Consider the following 15,792-nt stretch of genomic DNA (forward strand, 5'->3'; position numbering starts at 1 on the left):
ACAGTCTCCCATTACTGTCCTTGATCGGACCTACCCTTGTTCTCGTCATTCTCATGTTTCTCACATACGCATAAAATGCCTTTGGGTTATCCTTGATCCTATCCGCCAAAGATTTTTCCATGTCCTCTCTTAGCTCTCCTAATCCCTTTCTTCAGGTTCCTTCTGGCTATCCTGTATCCCTCCAACGCTCTGTCTGAACCTTGTTTTCTCAACCTTATGTAAGCCTCCTTCTTCCTCTTTACTAGATCTTCAACCTCCCTCGTCAACCAAGGTTCCCTCACACGACCATCTCTTTCCTGCCTGACAGGTACATACATATCAAGGACACGTCGTATCTGTTCCTTGAAAAAGTTCCACATTTTCACGACATCCTTCCCTGACAGCCTATGTCACTGAAGGTCTTGGATGGGATGCCAATCAAGCGCATAACTTTGTCCCAAATAGTGTCAATCTTCTTTAATGTTATTGGTGCTGCACCCAATAAGTGGAGAATATTCCATCACACTTCTGACTTGTGCCTTGGAGATGGTGGACAGGCTTTGTATTGACAGGAGGTGAGTTCCATGCTGCAGAATTCCTAGTCCCTGATCCGATCTTGCAGTCACAGCATTTAAGTGAGTGATCCAGTTCAGTTCTTGATCAATGGTAACTCCTAGGCTGTTGATAGTGGGTAATCTGGTGTTGCTAATGCCAATTATCACTGGAGGAGTTCCTCAGGGTTTTAAAAAATATTTTCTAATTAACCTGTTTAGAGATATTATTACATTCCTCTGGGCTTGATGGGACTTGAACCTGGAATGTCGAGGGCTGACAAATTAGATCTTCCCTCATTGGAGATAGTCATTGCCTGGTACTTCCATGACATTAATATTATTAACCACTTATTAGCCCAAGCTTGCGCATTGTCCAAAACCACTGCATTTGAACATGGACTGTTTCAGTATCTGAGAAATCATAAATGGTGCTGAATACAGTGCAATCACTGGTGAACATTCCTACTTCTGATTTTAAGATGGAGGGAAGGTCATTGATGAAGCATCTGAAGATGGGTTGGCCTATGACAGTACCTTGAGGAACTAGGGTTCTTGTGGCACCGTGGTAGTAGCCCTAGCTTTAAGCCTGGAGGTCGGGGTTCAAGTCCCATCAAGCCCAGAGGAATGTAATAATGTCTCTGAACAGATTAATTAGAAAATATTAAAAAAAGATCCTGAGGAACTCCTCCAGTGATGACCTGATAATGGTTCACCTTTAAGAATCTCAACCATCTTCCTTTGTGGCAGTTTTGACTCTAACCAGGAGTGTGTTTTACCTGATTTCCATGGACTCCATATTTGCTAGTGTTCCTTGTTGCCACACTCAAATGCAGGCTTAATTTTGAGGGTAGTCCCTCTCATCTCACTCCTGGATCTCAGCTCGTGCCCACATTTGAATAAGGTTATAACGAGGCCAGGAGCTGAATGGCCCTGGCAGAGCCAGAACTGAGCGCCAGTGAGCGGGTTATTCCTTTGCATGTTTTATATTGATAGCAGTGTCGATGATGTCTTGCATCACTTTGTTGTAGTTAACCAGTTTGAATTCATCTTGCTTTTTGTGGACAAGTTATACCTGGGCATAAACTGTCAGGGAGGTGCCAGTGCTGTAGTTGTATTGGAAACATTCAGCTAGGGGTGTGACTAATTCTGGAGCTCAAGCCTTGAGAATTATTCCCTTCAGCTGTTTCTCGACATCACAGGGAGTGACTTGAATTAGCATCTGTGATGTTGAGATCCTTGATTAGTCCGTGAGACAGTCTCCCAAATTTTTAATGGTCCTCAAATGTTAGTAAGAAAGACGTTGCAGGGTGGACAGGGCTGGGTTCATTTCTCTCTCCACCCCGGAGGCTCCCAGCCTCATTTCTGATGAAGCACTCCTGCCCGAAATGTCGATTTTCCTGCTCCTCAGATGCTGCCTGAGCTGCTGTGCTTTTCCAGCACCACTCTAATCTTGACTTCATTATTAGCATGCCTGGTGTCTAGTGCAATATCAGGTGGTCTTTCCAGTTTCATTTCTTCCTTTAGACTTTTCTAGTGTTTGATACTTTGGAGCACCTTGATAGACCATTTCAGAGTCAAGCACTTTCCTGTCGGTCTGGAGTTGCATTTAGGTAAGACCAGGGAGGGACAGCAGATTTACTTCCTTAAAAGGCATTAGTGAACTAAATGGGATTTATTTTATCCATTCACAGGACGTGGGCGTCACTGGTTGCCCATCCCTTATTGCCCAGAGGCCAGTTAAGAGTCAACCACATTACTGTGGGACTGGAGTCACATGTAGGCCAGACCAGGTTTTTTTTGAACAACAATGGTTACAGTGTTGCGACTAGGTCCTTTTGGAATTGCAGCTACCTTTTCCAGAAAACAATCCAAGTTGCATTGACGGCTGCGGCATAGGCTGCAGCAGAGCAGGCCCAGCACAGATTGGATTCTGTCATAAACGAGGCCTACACCAAGTAGATGGTCCCCATTATTCACATTAAATATGACAGGGTAATACCTGTTGAAGGCAGACTTCAGGCATACGTGAAAGGTGTCCCAGCTCAATTTAATTCAGACGCCTTTAAGCTGTCTTTGGACACCACTCCCCAAAATGGGAGCTCTCCTGATGCCCACTTAACACCTACAATGACCAATGTCTACCTCAGCCAATCAGCTGCCCAAATGCGAGGGAGAAAATTGTAGCAAATCAATGTAAAGTGACAGTGTGCAGACAGAATTACCAATTACAATAGCAGAGAGGAAGTATGAGATCAAACACAACATTACTAACCCAGCACTAATCACAGACAGGGCCTGGAAGATAATTAATTCTACAATCATTAACTTTTATAGTTAATTATTAAATTTTATTCCATCAATGAGGATTAAAATACTAGAGTTCTGGAACTTGGCAGTTGATTTATTATTGATATTTTTGCTCTCCTTATTGCATATAAATTAACTTAAATGAATCAACCCCATACTGGTTTTAAATTAAGTCATTCTAGTAAAAGACCTCAGGGCGAATGATCCTGTTGCATAAAAACGAACCTGCATGGGTTTCCATAACAACAAAACACTTAGGGAAAAGAAATCTGGAGGCCTTGGGAGCTGCAGAGAAATGGTGAGAAAACACTAATGATAACGCTTAATGATATTTACAATTAGATTTTAAAAAAGCCTAAATTTAGAAAATAGTTATCTGTAACACACCAATTAAATTTACCAATATGATTGCAGGGCTCCAGTAACGTACAATTAAGGAGCTGGAGTGTAAGACTCGGGAGAAAGAGCGTGTTAAATTGATGGGTGTTGTACTCATATATTTCCTGTGGTGGATGGGAACATAAGAGTCCAGCAAAAAGTCACACTGGACAATGACAATCAGTGAACTTAAACTGTTTCAGGTTACAATTCACACAACACCAGGTTATAGTCCAACAGGTCTATTTGGAAGCACTAGCTTTCGAAGTGGTGCAAAAGCTCCAAAAGCGAGTGCTTCCAAATAAACCTGTTGGACTATAACCTGGTGTTGTGTGATTTTTAACTTTGTCCATCCCAGTCCAACATTGGTTCCTCCACATCAGATTACAATCGTAAGAATGAAGGCAAGGAAGGAAGACTTGCATATGTACTGGACATCTCAAGGCACTTTAGTCATAGAGTCCCTACAGTGTGGAAACAGACTATTTGCCCATTGAGTCCACACCAACCCTCTGAAGAGCATCCCATCCAGACCCAACCCATTCCTGCAACCCTGCATTTCCCATGGCTAAACCCTCTAGCCTGCACATCCCTGGACAATTTAGCATGGGCAATCCACCCAACCTGCACATCTTTGGACTGTGGGAGGAAAGGACAAAGTGTGGACTGCAGATACTGGAGATCAGAGTCAAAAGGTGTGATGCTGGAAAAGCACAGCAGGTTGAGCAGCATCCGAGGAGCAGGAGAGTGAAGGTTTCAAGCATAAGCTCTTCATTGCTAATGGAGAGCTTATGCTCAAAATGTCGACTCTCCCGCTCCTCAGATGATGCCTGACCAGCTGTGCTTTTCCAGTATCACACCTTTTGATTGTGGGAGGAAACCAGAACACCCAGAGGAAACCCACACACACACGGGGAGAATGTGCAAACTCCACACAGACAGTCACCCAAGGCTGGAATCAAACCTGTGTCCCTGGTGCTGTGAGGCAAGAGAGCTAACCACTGAGCCACTGTGCCATTTAGTCACGGAAGTATAGTTGCTGTGGTGATGTAGGAAATGCAAGATCAACAAGAAGTGAACATTTCCCCAGTGAGACTTGGGAGCAGTAGCTTGGGCAGGCATCCCATTCTGTGGGGAGAAAGTGAGGTCTGCAGATGCTGGAGATCAGAGCTGGAAATGTGTTGCTGGAAAAGCGCAGCAGGTCAGGCAGCATCCAGGGAACAGGAGAATCGACGTTTCGGGCATAAGCCCTTCTTCAGAAATGAGGAAAGTTGGTCCAGCAGGCTAAGATAAAAGGCTAAGAGGAGGGACTTGGGGGAGGGGCGTCGGAAATGTGATAGGTGGAAAGAGGTCAAGGTGAGGGTGATAGGTCAGACTGGGGTGGGGGCGGAGAGGTTGGGAAGAAGATCTCAGGTTAGGAAGGCGGTGCTGAATTTGATGGATTTGACTGAGACAGGGTGGGGGGAGGGGAAATGAGGAAACTGGTGAAATCCGAGTTCATCCCTTGTGGTTGGAGGGTTCCTAGCCGGAAGATGAGGCGTTCTTCCTCCAACCGTCGTTTTGTTGTGGTCTGACGATGGAGGAGTCCAAAGACCTGCATATCCTTGGTGGAGTGGGAGGGGGAATTGAAATGTTGAGCTACAGGGTGGTTGGGTTGGTTGGTCCGGGTGTCCCAGAGGTGTTCTCTGAAACGCTCCGCAAGTAGCCGGCCTGTCTCCCCAATATAGAGGAGGCCACATCGGGTGCAGAGGAGGATCCCATTCTGTGGGGTGACCAACCCTTCTCCAACTGCCGTGGAAGATTAGGGAAGGTTACTTGAGTGTAGGTGATTCCTTCACCCGAGCCCTGGTTACTGTAGGAGGCAAAAAGGATGGAATGACACCATAACCAGCTACCCCACAGAAGCGTGTGAGGCCAAAGTGCAAACTTCTCAGCCTGATTGACTGCCATTAGAAAGATCAAAAGGATGATTTGTTCTGTCTTGGGCCTCAATCGACTCACCTCCAATGGATCAGAATGGTACTGCTAACTCTAGCTGCCTCCCAGTGAGATGATACCCACCAGGTATCACAGTAGGAAATCTTGCATTTATATGCGAACTTCAGTTAGGATCTGGGCTGGGGAGGAGCTGATAGTTCTAATCACCAGATCCATCGCCTGAGCTGATTGGCTGAGTAGCTTGTCAGTCAGAATATACAGTATCCAATGTAGCTAATGAAGTCAGGACACCACATTGATTTACAGTCTCATTGACTGATGATTTCTGATGTTCTGACTAACAGAGTACATTGGTTGAGTAGGGCACACTAACTCCCCCCCCCCCCCATCCTTCCTTTCTTACCTTGTGTGGTGACTCACGGGCTATTCTGATGGCCCTGGGTGGAGGCTGTTGCAGTGCAAGATGAGGTAAAGAACCTTGTCGTGCTCACCTTTAGACTCGAAGGTCCTTCTTGACCTCCTTCCTCAATGGTGTATGCGGCTCTTCCATGGACTGAACAATGCCACCCCGATATCCTGACCTCCTCCTTCCCAGTGTCTGACGCTGGCTCATTACCTGTGTCTAGACCTGACCTTATCCCTCCCTCTGCAATAGAGAATGGATGGCACGCTGGCTCAGTGGTTAGCTCTGCTACCTCACAGTGCCAGGGACCCGGGTTCAATCCCAACCTTGGGTGACTGTCTGTGTGTAGTTTGCACATTCTCCCCATGTCTGCATGGGTTTCCTTAGGGTGTTCCAGTTTCCTCTCACAGTCCAAAGATGTGCAGGTTGGGTGGATTGGCATGCTAAATTGTGCATAGTGTCCAGGGATGTGCAGGCTAGGGGGGTTAGTCAGGGCTGAAAATGTGTTGCTGGAAAAGCGCAGCAGGTCAGGCAGCATCCAAGGAGCAGGAGAATCGACGTTTCAGGCATGAGCCCTTCTTCAGGGTTAGTCAGGGGTAAAGTAGGGAATAGGTCTAGGCGGGATACCCTTCAGAGGGTTAGTGTGAACTTGTTGGGCCAAATGGTCTGTTTCTGCAGGGATTCTATGGGAGTGTGTGTGTCTGTAAGACAGAGAAAAATTGTGTGTATAGGTGCACAAATGTGTGTGTGAGAGAGAGAGAGAAAGTGTGAGAGAATGAAATAGACTGAGAGTGTGTGAGAGAGACTGGGAGTGAGCTGGACATACACAAATAAACAGAAGTTGATTGGTATGGGGAAGGATGGGGGTCACAAAAAAGCCCACCCCTCCCCAAAATCCATCCACAAACTCATTTAGGAAAGGAGGAATATGTAGGCTGAAAGGCAACCCACTTCCAATTTCTAGTTTCATCTCAATTCCACAGTGACCAACTTGGAGTGTGCACCATCAGAGACAAATACAACCCTAAAACCAAAACCTTCACTTTGCTGCAGTCCCCTCCCCTTCCCTGGTGACTTGGACTTGAGGTCCACTCTCTCTGTCTCTAGATGTATTTCTTAATCAAAAAAGCAGAAAAAGGTTTTGTTAGCTTTGCTGTTGGAAACCATATATTATAGTTTTATATTTTTAATTTTTAAAATATAAAAATATATTTTTAAATGGTCAATTATTTCTCAAACATTGATTTCTCTTTCGTTTAGCAGGTTCTTTCCATTTTCTTCATATCGTTACCAATTTTTTTCAAGTTGATGTTTAATATTTTGCCGAACTTCATCTCAGGCAGCCACTGCTGGTTTCCTGCTGAAAGGGAGTTCTGAAGAAGGGTCACTGGACTTGAGATGTTAACTCTGCTTTCTCTGCATAAATGTTACCAGTCTTGCTGAGTTTTTCCAGCAATTTCTGATTTTGTTTCTGATTTGCAGAATCTACAGTATTTGAGAAAAGGGGTCATGTTCTAAAGAAATGGAATGTATTGGAAATGCTCAGCAAGTCTGGAAGTATCTATGCAGAGACGCAGAAAGAGATAGACAGAGAGAGAGAGAAAGAGAGAGAGGCAGGGCTCTATGACTCTTCATCAGAACTAACACAGATTGTGAACCGGATGTGTTGAGTTTGTTTTTCCCTCTGCAGATGCTGCCTGGTCTGTGACTATTTCCATCATTTTCTAGTCACAGATTTCCACTATTTTGCTTTTCTACTTTGTGCTCCGTGGTAAGCATTTGTAAGATTGGTTAATTTCAATTTAAAATGAGAAAATACTGATCAATCAGTGAAAAAGTTTAATTCTGCTATTGATGAAACCAAAGTTTTTTGGATAATGAGATCTGGATATTGTAGGGCCAGTTTCAAAGAGATGACTGCATTCAATGAATGACCAAGTTGTGTGTAATTGTCTAACAAAGCCATAGTTGTATCAGGGTTGGAGGATTTGAATTACAAGGGGAGGCTGAATAGGCTGGGATTGTTTTCCCTGGAGCGTCTAGGCTGAGACGCGACCTTGTAGAGATTTATATAATCATGAGGGGCATGGATAGGGTAAATAGACAAGGTCTTTTCCCTGGGGTGGGGGAGTTGAGAACTGGAAGGCACAGCTTTACGGTGAGGGGAAAAATTTAAAAGAGACCTAAGGGGAAACTTTTTCACACAAAGGGGGGGGGGGTGCATATATGGAATGAGCTGCCAGACGAAGTGGTGGAGGCTGGTAAAATTACAACATTTAAAAGGATGGGAATATGAATAGGAAGGGATTAGACGGATATGGGCCAGGTGCTGGCAGGTGGGACTAGATTGGGTTGGGATCTCTGGCTGGCATGGCCAAGTTGGACCAAAGGGTCTGTTTCTGTGCTGTACATCTCTATGATTCAATGTATCATTCTGAGACCTGAGCTTTTGATCATCTTTATAAATAGAGGAACAGAGCACAAAGACCTGCAAAATTGCTAAGTCTATGTAAAACGATTTGACCCCACAGTGACTACAGTTCTCAATTCTGTCACCTGAAGGATAACAGCAGAAAGTTAACTTCTCACCCTGGCCCAGCCTTTAATATAGAAACCATTCCAAACTGCTTCACAGGAACATGACTAATTAAAATTTGACAACTAACCTATTAAGGAAATATTAACACTGGTGCCCCAAAACTAGGTCAAAGGTAGGTTTTAAGGAATATTTGTAAGGAGGAGAAGAGAGTGCGGGTGAGAGAGCTAAGCGGTTTGGGGAGGAATTAAAGAAGCTTAGGCCCTTGGAAGCTGAAGAAATGAAAATAAAACACTTATGAGACCAGAATCAGGGTTATCCAGAGATCTCAGAGGCTTCTAATGCTACAGGAGATTGCAAAGACAGAGGAAGAAAGTTATGAAGATAGTGAAAGATAAGGCTGTGGAAGGATTGGAACACGGATGAAAAGATTAAATCGGAGGTATTTCTGAACTGGGCATCAGCAAACACATCTCGTGCTGATACAGAAATTGATGAGAAGGTACCATGTCATCTACCACACTTCAAATAGGGAAGTGGGCAATCAGGATTTTCTGAATTATGGATTTCTTTTACTACGCAATGATCATCAGCCATTGAAAACGTCCGGTGGGAAAAGAAAATTTTGCATCGATATAGCACATTTCAAGGTCACTTGATACTTCAAAATATTTTACAATCCATTATATACTTTTGAAGTGCAGATACTGCTGTAATGTAGTTGATGGGCAGACACTATATACCAGCAACTAAAACCGACATTGCTGGAGAAACTGAGCAGGTCTGGCAGCATCTGTGGAGAGAAAGCACTTCTTGGATTACCCACCGCTTTCCATCATGTTTACAAAGAGAATATGTGAGCTGGAATGAATTTCATGGGATTTTAAATGTATCTAAGTGGAGCTTACATCGTATTGCTCACGACTAGGCTGAATATAGTTGCTCAGGCATTAAGATATACTCGGTTTGTCTCTTTGTGGTTATCTTCTGTGATGAAGCAACATAATTAGGCAGATGCTGAACTGCATTACAGGCTAATTGATGGAGGTTATAGTACATTACTTGTAAATTCCACCCCTTAACTAGGGAGAAAGGCCACAAGAGTAAGATTAGAAATGCTAGCAGGAACTGAGAAGCTTGCTACTGTGCTTAAAAAGAATGGATATTTTTCAGTTGAATTCTGAAATGTGACAGGTGTGTGTTTTATACAGTGCCCTATCTCTCCTGATACTGTAAGTGAGTAATTAAGGAAGTCAGTGCATACTGTGTAATGCATGATATATTATTCAGATGCAGCAGTTGCTCTTTAAGGCTGCAATGTGTAATTGTCAAGCCAACAGAGACGGAGAACAATCAAATTAATTGTTTGATCAGGGAACTTGGCAGATTGGAAGCTTGTCGGTTTCAGACTGCAGTGCACTTCTGGCAACCTTGTTTCTGAAAAGTGTAACTTCTGTGCACATTCGGTGAACCATTCCAAACTTCAAAAAATACACACAGGGAGATTTCTGAGCAGCGCTGAGCAATCTTGAATCTCATTAAATTTGATCCTTTTCCCTGAACTGTAATCTGTATAAGACACAGGCTCATTAAAGGTGTTTCTCCATACACCATGTATTTCCTACAATGGTGCTATATTTTCCTGTTTGCTTATGTAGCATCTGAAAGGTGGTGTTTAAGGAAGGAACCCCAGTGAGGCCTGAGGCAGCTGACAACATGGCTGCCAATCTTTAATGTGAAGAAGTGGACAGAATGTCAGCAGCTCAGAGATCTTAGAGGGTAGGAGCGATGGAGAAGATTAGACAATTAGTAACGGACAAAGTAGTGATAGCCAATTCTCCTTCCCCAGCGCACTAATGTTCCGGTCAAAATTTTCAAACTGTCCATCTGACAATAACTGTTGGATAAACGAAAATTTCCTTCAGATCGATGTCACGAAAAAAAGGCCCTATATATCTCTGCCTCTGTCAAACGCGTTCAAGATGCCAGTGGGGATATATGGCCTGAATTCAGATTTTTACTCCACATAAATAAAAGGTGGACAGTAAAGGTCTTTACCCTAGGTTGGGGGAGTTCAAAAGCAGGGGGCATATTTTTAAGGTGAGAAGAGGAAGATTTAAAAGGGACCTGAGGGGCAACCTTTCCACACAGAGGGTGAAATGAACTATCAGAGAAAATGGCAGATGCAGGTACAGTTACAACATTTAAAAGGACATTTGGACAAGTACAGGAATAGAAAAGGCTGAGAGGGATTATGAGCCAAATGCGACTTGTTTAGTTTGGGAAACTTGGTCAGCATGGACGGGCTGGACCAAAGGGTCTGTTTCTGTGCTGTACGGCTCTATCTATGTCATCTAGAATGCTATCATCCAGCCCAACATTCCAGTCCACAACTTGTGTTTATCTGCCTCAAGTCTACCACTGGTTTCCCTGTTCACTCACGCTACAGCAAAAGGGCGCTACATCGTATTACAGGGGTCGAATGGTCTATTTGTACTCCTATTTTGTAAGTTTTTATATTCCCTGAAATGCTTGTCCCAAACCTGATATGCTTCCCAATCCTTTAAATGTCACCTGAAAACTAGCTCTTTCACCAAAGCCTCTGATCAAGCCTCCACATTTCCTGCTTCAAGCCTGCCCAAAAGCATTTGGAGACCTTTCTTACACTGGGAGTGCAACTCTTGGCCAGTCTGGATTGAAATCCCAAACGCAGTTGACAAAAATTCATTACAGGAACAGCTTTCAACAGTCCCCTAATGAATCCATAATCCTGCAGTCACTCACTGATTCCCCTCCAGCCACCTCAGAAACACATCATCTGCAAATCAGGTCCCAAAAACAGACTTCCAATAACCATTAAAATTTTTTAAAAATAATTTACAAAGTATTGCATAAAAAAATTCTACATAGAGTATATCCATTCACTGTAAATATTAATTGCCACAACCCTAATACAGCAAACCTGCAGATTTGCAAGTTGTAAAACAGGCCTTGGTTTCCAGCAGCCTCAATTTGCAAACCACCCAAATCACAGCACTTTGTGAACAGGGCAGTTTCTAAATAAAGCTGTAAGCAATACTGAGGCCTACAATACATACTGTCAGCATGCAGAATTGTGTTCAACCACAGATATGTTTTGTTTTAAAAACATAAACTCCTGCAAAAGAAGATGATCTTTAAAGGATATTTTTTATCTGCAAAATACCTTTTAAAAGGGTAATATTAATTCACTCCACCTAAACTGCTGCTCTTTCACCTTCCACTGAATGCACACATTGCCCTATTAAAAAAATCCACTCCATAGCACCACACAGTGGCTTGTATTGAACTAGATTCGACCTTTATACTGCTCGTGGGAATTGGGATAGAGCCAGAGTGGTTTGGAGGGAACCAATTTGGCAGGGAACCAGTGCGGCAAATAAAAATTCCTTATCCGGATGATGGGATGAACCTTTGCAATTTAGGAAATGGAAATTAAAGGGCAGGTCCAACTGGCCCTCTTTTTTTTTATCTATTTGCCATTCATGAATGCTTAATAATAGGCCAACTCACCAGAATTCAGTTCCTCTTACCAGTCAAGGCAAGCAATTCTAGCCTTGAGGTTCCTAACTGTACATTAGAGGCATGTGCCAGGCAAGGTTTGTACTTCCTAGATTTTGGAGCTGTTGGTTTTGAGGAATGTTCATCCGTGGCAGGCTACAATTGAGATTGGACGGTTGCAATCTAAGTTGCGAGGGGCTTGGAGGATGACTGAGAGAGAGAGTTGGATAGTCATGGACACAAGTAAAGAAATGTGGCCAAGGGTGGAAGTCTGTCTGGACAAGCAGAACAGGCTGACCATGGAAAGGGGGTCCAACTGTGGAAAGGACAAAATGAAGCTGGGGATATCCTGTCCGACAGACAGAGTTTTGAGAGAAAAGTCTACTGGGGATTTTCCTCAACTCAACCAATACGTAAGGGCCTTAAATGGCCAATTACTGGCTATTTGACATGTGACATGTGAAGAGAGACTGGATTGTTTAGGATCATATTCACTGGAGTTGAGAAGAATTCACAGAGACCCATAAAAACCTAACAGGACTGGACTGGATAAATGCAGGAAGGATTTACCTGATGACCAGGGAGCACAGAACAATGGGTTACAGTCTAAAGATACGGGGTAGGCCACTTCGGACTGAGCTGAGGTGAAATATCTTCACTCAGAGAGTGATGAGCCTGTGAAATTCTTTGTCACAGAAAATGGTTGAGACCAAACCATTCAAGAAGGAAATAGTAATAATTCTTAAGTGAAAAAGGAATCAAAGGATATAGGGAGAAAGCGGATACTGATCAACCATGATCATATGTTATTAAGGAGCAAGCTCAAAGGGCTAAACGGCCTACTCCTGCTCCTATTTTCTATATTTCTATGTGAAGTGGATGACAGAAGTTTCTAACTGGGAAACTCTGATGACAAAAGTTTCTAACTTGGATACTAAAGCTGGGGAGAAGTTTCCAATTGCCCCAGTCTCCGTGAAATTGGAGACATGGATAGGGAGTAAGGATTGGCTTCTGAAAAGCCACCCAGTTCACTTGATTCTAATTCCCTATACGCCGTCTCTATCTGTGACACTCATCTTCCCACTGCCCCCCAGGCAGTTCTTAAGAGACCTGTGCCTTTGAGGCCTGTGATCAAGTGAAATCCTGTCCTTGCTTGCCTGTCTTCTTAGTGAGTCATAAAATGTGGTGCTGGAAAAGCACAGCCAGTCAGGCAGCATCTGAGGAGCAGGGGAGTCGACATTTTAAGCATAAGCTTTTAATCAGGAATGTCTTCTTAGCGAGTTGACTGGTGACTGATTAGGTGAGTTATTTCGTGGCAGTGGGAGTTGGATCACATATTTGTCACACTTAACATGCTCATCTACACACCTTTTCAAAAAAGTTCTTTACAAATCCCATGATCAGATACATTTGTTACTTGTACTGAAAACTGGAATTCTTAACTTGGTTATATCCTTATGCATTTTAAAAATTTGTTCATGGGATATGAACATCACTGTCCTTCCCTAATCACCTTCTTGAACTGCTGTGGTCATAGACTCATGCAGTATGGAAGCAGACCTTTTGGTCCAACTTATTTGTGCTGACCAGATATCCTAAACTGATTTAGTCTCATTTTTTTCATTCATGGGATGAGGGCATCACCAGCTAGGCCAGTATTTATTGCCCAACCCCAGAGTCCACCACATTGCTGTGAGTCTAGAGACACATGTAGGCCAGACCAAGTAAGGATGGCAGCTTCCTTCCCTAATGGACATTAGTGAACAAATGACATTTTTCCCGACAATCAACAATGGATTCCAAGTCATCATCAGACCTTAATTACAGATTTTTTTCGCAATTCAATTCAAATTCCACCACATGCCGTAGCAGGATTTGAACTCAGGTTCCCGGAGCGTCACATAGGTCTCTGGATTAACAGCCCAGTGATAACACCTCTAGGCCATCACCTCCCCTGCACTGTGTCCATATCCCTCTAAACCCTTCCTATTCATGTAACCATCCAGATGTTATAATTAAATGTTGAATTGTACCCTTCTCCAGCACTTCCTCTGGCAGCTCATTCTGGCTGGTATAATTACAACATTTAATTTTAACATCTGGTTCATTACATGTATAGGAAGAGTTTAGAAGGATATGGTTCATTGGTGTGGACTTATGGGGCCAAATGGTGTATTTCCTCACTGTAATCTAATTGGCCATTCATTACTGGACACAGAATAGGTATTCCAGGGACACTGGCATAGAGAATGCCTGCAATGGGACAGGGCATCTGTCCTGAACCGTAATGCTAAACTGAAACACATTTTTGTTTTTTGCTTTTTCTTTTTTGTGTAGCCTTCACCAGTTGTTTTAAAGACCACTTTTTAGTTTACTAAAGATCTGATTGGTGGAGCGTATATGGTGTTACACCCATACGTACCTGAATTCTGTACATATAATTCATACACTGAGGTAAAACTGGTTTTTGTACTGAAGAAGCTCAAGTTCTCAAACCCCCTACTGAGTGTCCATTTTCTACCTAGCTTCCAGTAGTCTTCAGGAGAACAGAGATTCCATCTTGTATAAATGCCTTACACAGTTCAGTTAGGAGTTGTTCTACTCTCAGGAATATTAAATGCAAAGTTGCGTCTCTATCCGCAGTTTGAATGTTCATCATATCTAGAACAGTCCGATGCAGTAAACTTGCATTGCAGCATATAAATTAACAATCAAAGTCTCCAAAAATCCTTCCAAAAGCAAATCTTGAATTATGTTGAGTTTAAAGACTAGCTGCTATTTTGAAATGGGAAAAAAATGAAGAATACTAGCAGGTCATATTAAATTATTAGATTATTAAACAACATATTTGTACAAAGACTCCTTTAATCATAATCAGAACATTCTTAAAAATAAATGAAATTTATTGTCTTTGTTATTCAACACACAGTTCATTGTGTTCATTTTGAGTCAGTTTACTAGTGGTACCATTGTAAGGTTCCCACACCAGATCAGATCCAGCACTTTATTCAGAATTGCCCCTCTGCAATAAATCATCTTCCTCTCCATCCATTGAATTGGCTATTCTGTACTCTTTGAAAGCTGGGATGATGCTTGTTACACAAATAGCAGCCCACAATACATAACTGAATCAGAGAAAACATTTTGTGGGGAACATACACAATTCTGCTCCTTGTGAAGATTTTCTTTTTCTCTGTCAACTAACCATCTATTCCATTCGGTTTGTGAACATGATCATGGAATGACTTATTGAGGCACACATCCAGATGATTTTTCTTTTCACAAGCATGAATTAATCAACTGCACCGAAATACCACATATCAGATTCTTAGATGATTTGACAGGATAGATGCAGAGAGATTGTGGAAGACTCTAGGGCCAGAGGGCATAATCTCAGAATAAGGGGTTGTACATTTAAGGCACAGATGAGGAGGAATATTTTCTCCCAGAGAGTTGTGAATCTGTGGAATTCTTTACTACAGAGGGCTGTTGAGGCTGGGTCATTAGATCAATCAGCCCATTGAATAGTGAAGGCTGAGATGGACAGATTATAATCAGTATGGGCTAAGGTTTCTGGGGAACAGGCAGGAAAATGAAATTGGAGTTTATCAGCCATGATTTCATTGAATGGCAAAGCAGACTCCTGGACTGTCTTGGCCTACTTCTGTGCCAACCTTAAATACATCAACAAATACTTATCAAAGTCGCTTTTTAAAAAGTAATGTTTTAAGATGTTGCGCAATATTGTGGCAAGTTTTGCTTTCTGTGATCTGTAAATAAATTTTGAGTGAAAGTTCAAAAGAAAGGAAAGCATTTCTCAAAAACAGGCACAGTTTGTGCCTTTTTCACAAAATGAGTTCAAAGCAGTAACTCTGACCCAAAGTGGTTGTCACTAAAAAGAAAGAGAAAAAATAATTAAAGGGAAAGAAAGTAAATATGAAATAGCAACCAACTGTACAGTACCAAAATAGCATTCACATTAGGCAACTTGTAAAAAGAAACCACAGCAAAATGAAACACTATACTGTGAAATAAACCCCAACTCTGCCAGTCTATAAGAGATATAGTGAACAACACAAAGGGAAGGCCAAGGAATGGGAGATTACAAAGTTGGAGAATGTAAGAGAAGACATTCGTGAGAGCCAAGATCAATATCA

The 15,792-nt window shown here is 42.6% G+C and overlaps 1 protein-coding gene and 1 long non-coding RNA gene across 5 annotated transcripts in view; one reads left to right on the plus strand and one right to left on the minus strand.

Annotated features, from left to right (window-relative positions):
• hyi (hydroxypyruvate isomerase) overlaps positions 1-11,395 on the minus strand; it is a 42,524-nt gene extending 31,129 nt beyond the window's left edge. The window contains exon 1 of one of the 4 annotated variants that reach the window (XM_043698928.1): positions 11,332-11,395. Coding sequence is in view for 1 of the 4 variants with exons in the window: in XM_043698926.1 (XP_043554861.1) it covers positions 3,066-3,081 (16 nt within the window). In the remaining 3 variants the exon portion in view is untranslated. Of the gene's footprint in view, positions 1-3,065; positions 3,097-5,647; positions 5,826-11,300 lie in introns of those variants that run through there. The other 3 variants (XM_043698927.1, XM_043698929.1, XM_043698926.1) reach the window with 3 other exon arrangements.
• Positions 3,074-15,792, plus strand: part of LOC122554236 — a 35,609-nt gene continuing 22,890 nt past the window's right edge. Inside the window, exon 1 of the long non-coding RNA XR_006312944.1 lies at positions 3,074-3,138. This is a non-coding gene — a long non-coding RNA (uncharacterized LOC122554236). The remainder of the gene's footprint in view (positions 3,139-15,792) is intronic.

Source organism: Chiloscyllium plagiosum, chromosome 11 (assembly GCF_004010195.1).
Source record: "Chiloscyllium plagiosum isolate BGI_BamShark_2017 chromosome 11, ASM401019v2, whole genome shotgun sequence".
In the NCBI taxonomy this organism is placed as follows: Eukaryota; Metazoa; Chordata; class Chondrichthyes; order Orectolobiformes; family Hemiscylliidae; genus Chiloscyllium; species Chiloscyllium plagiosum.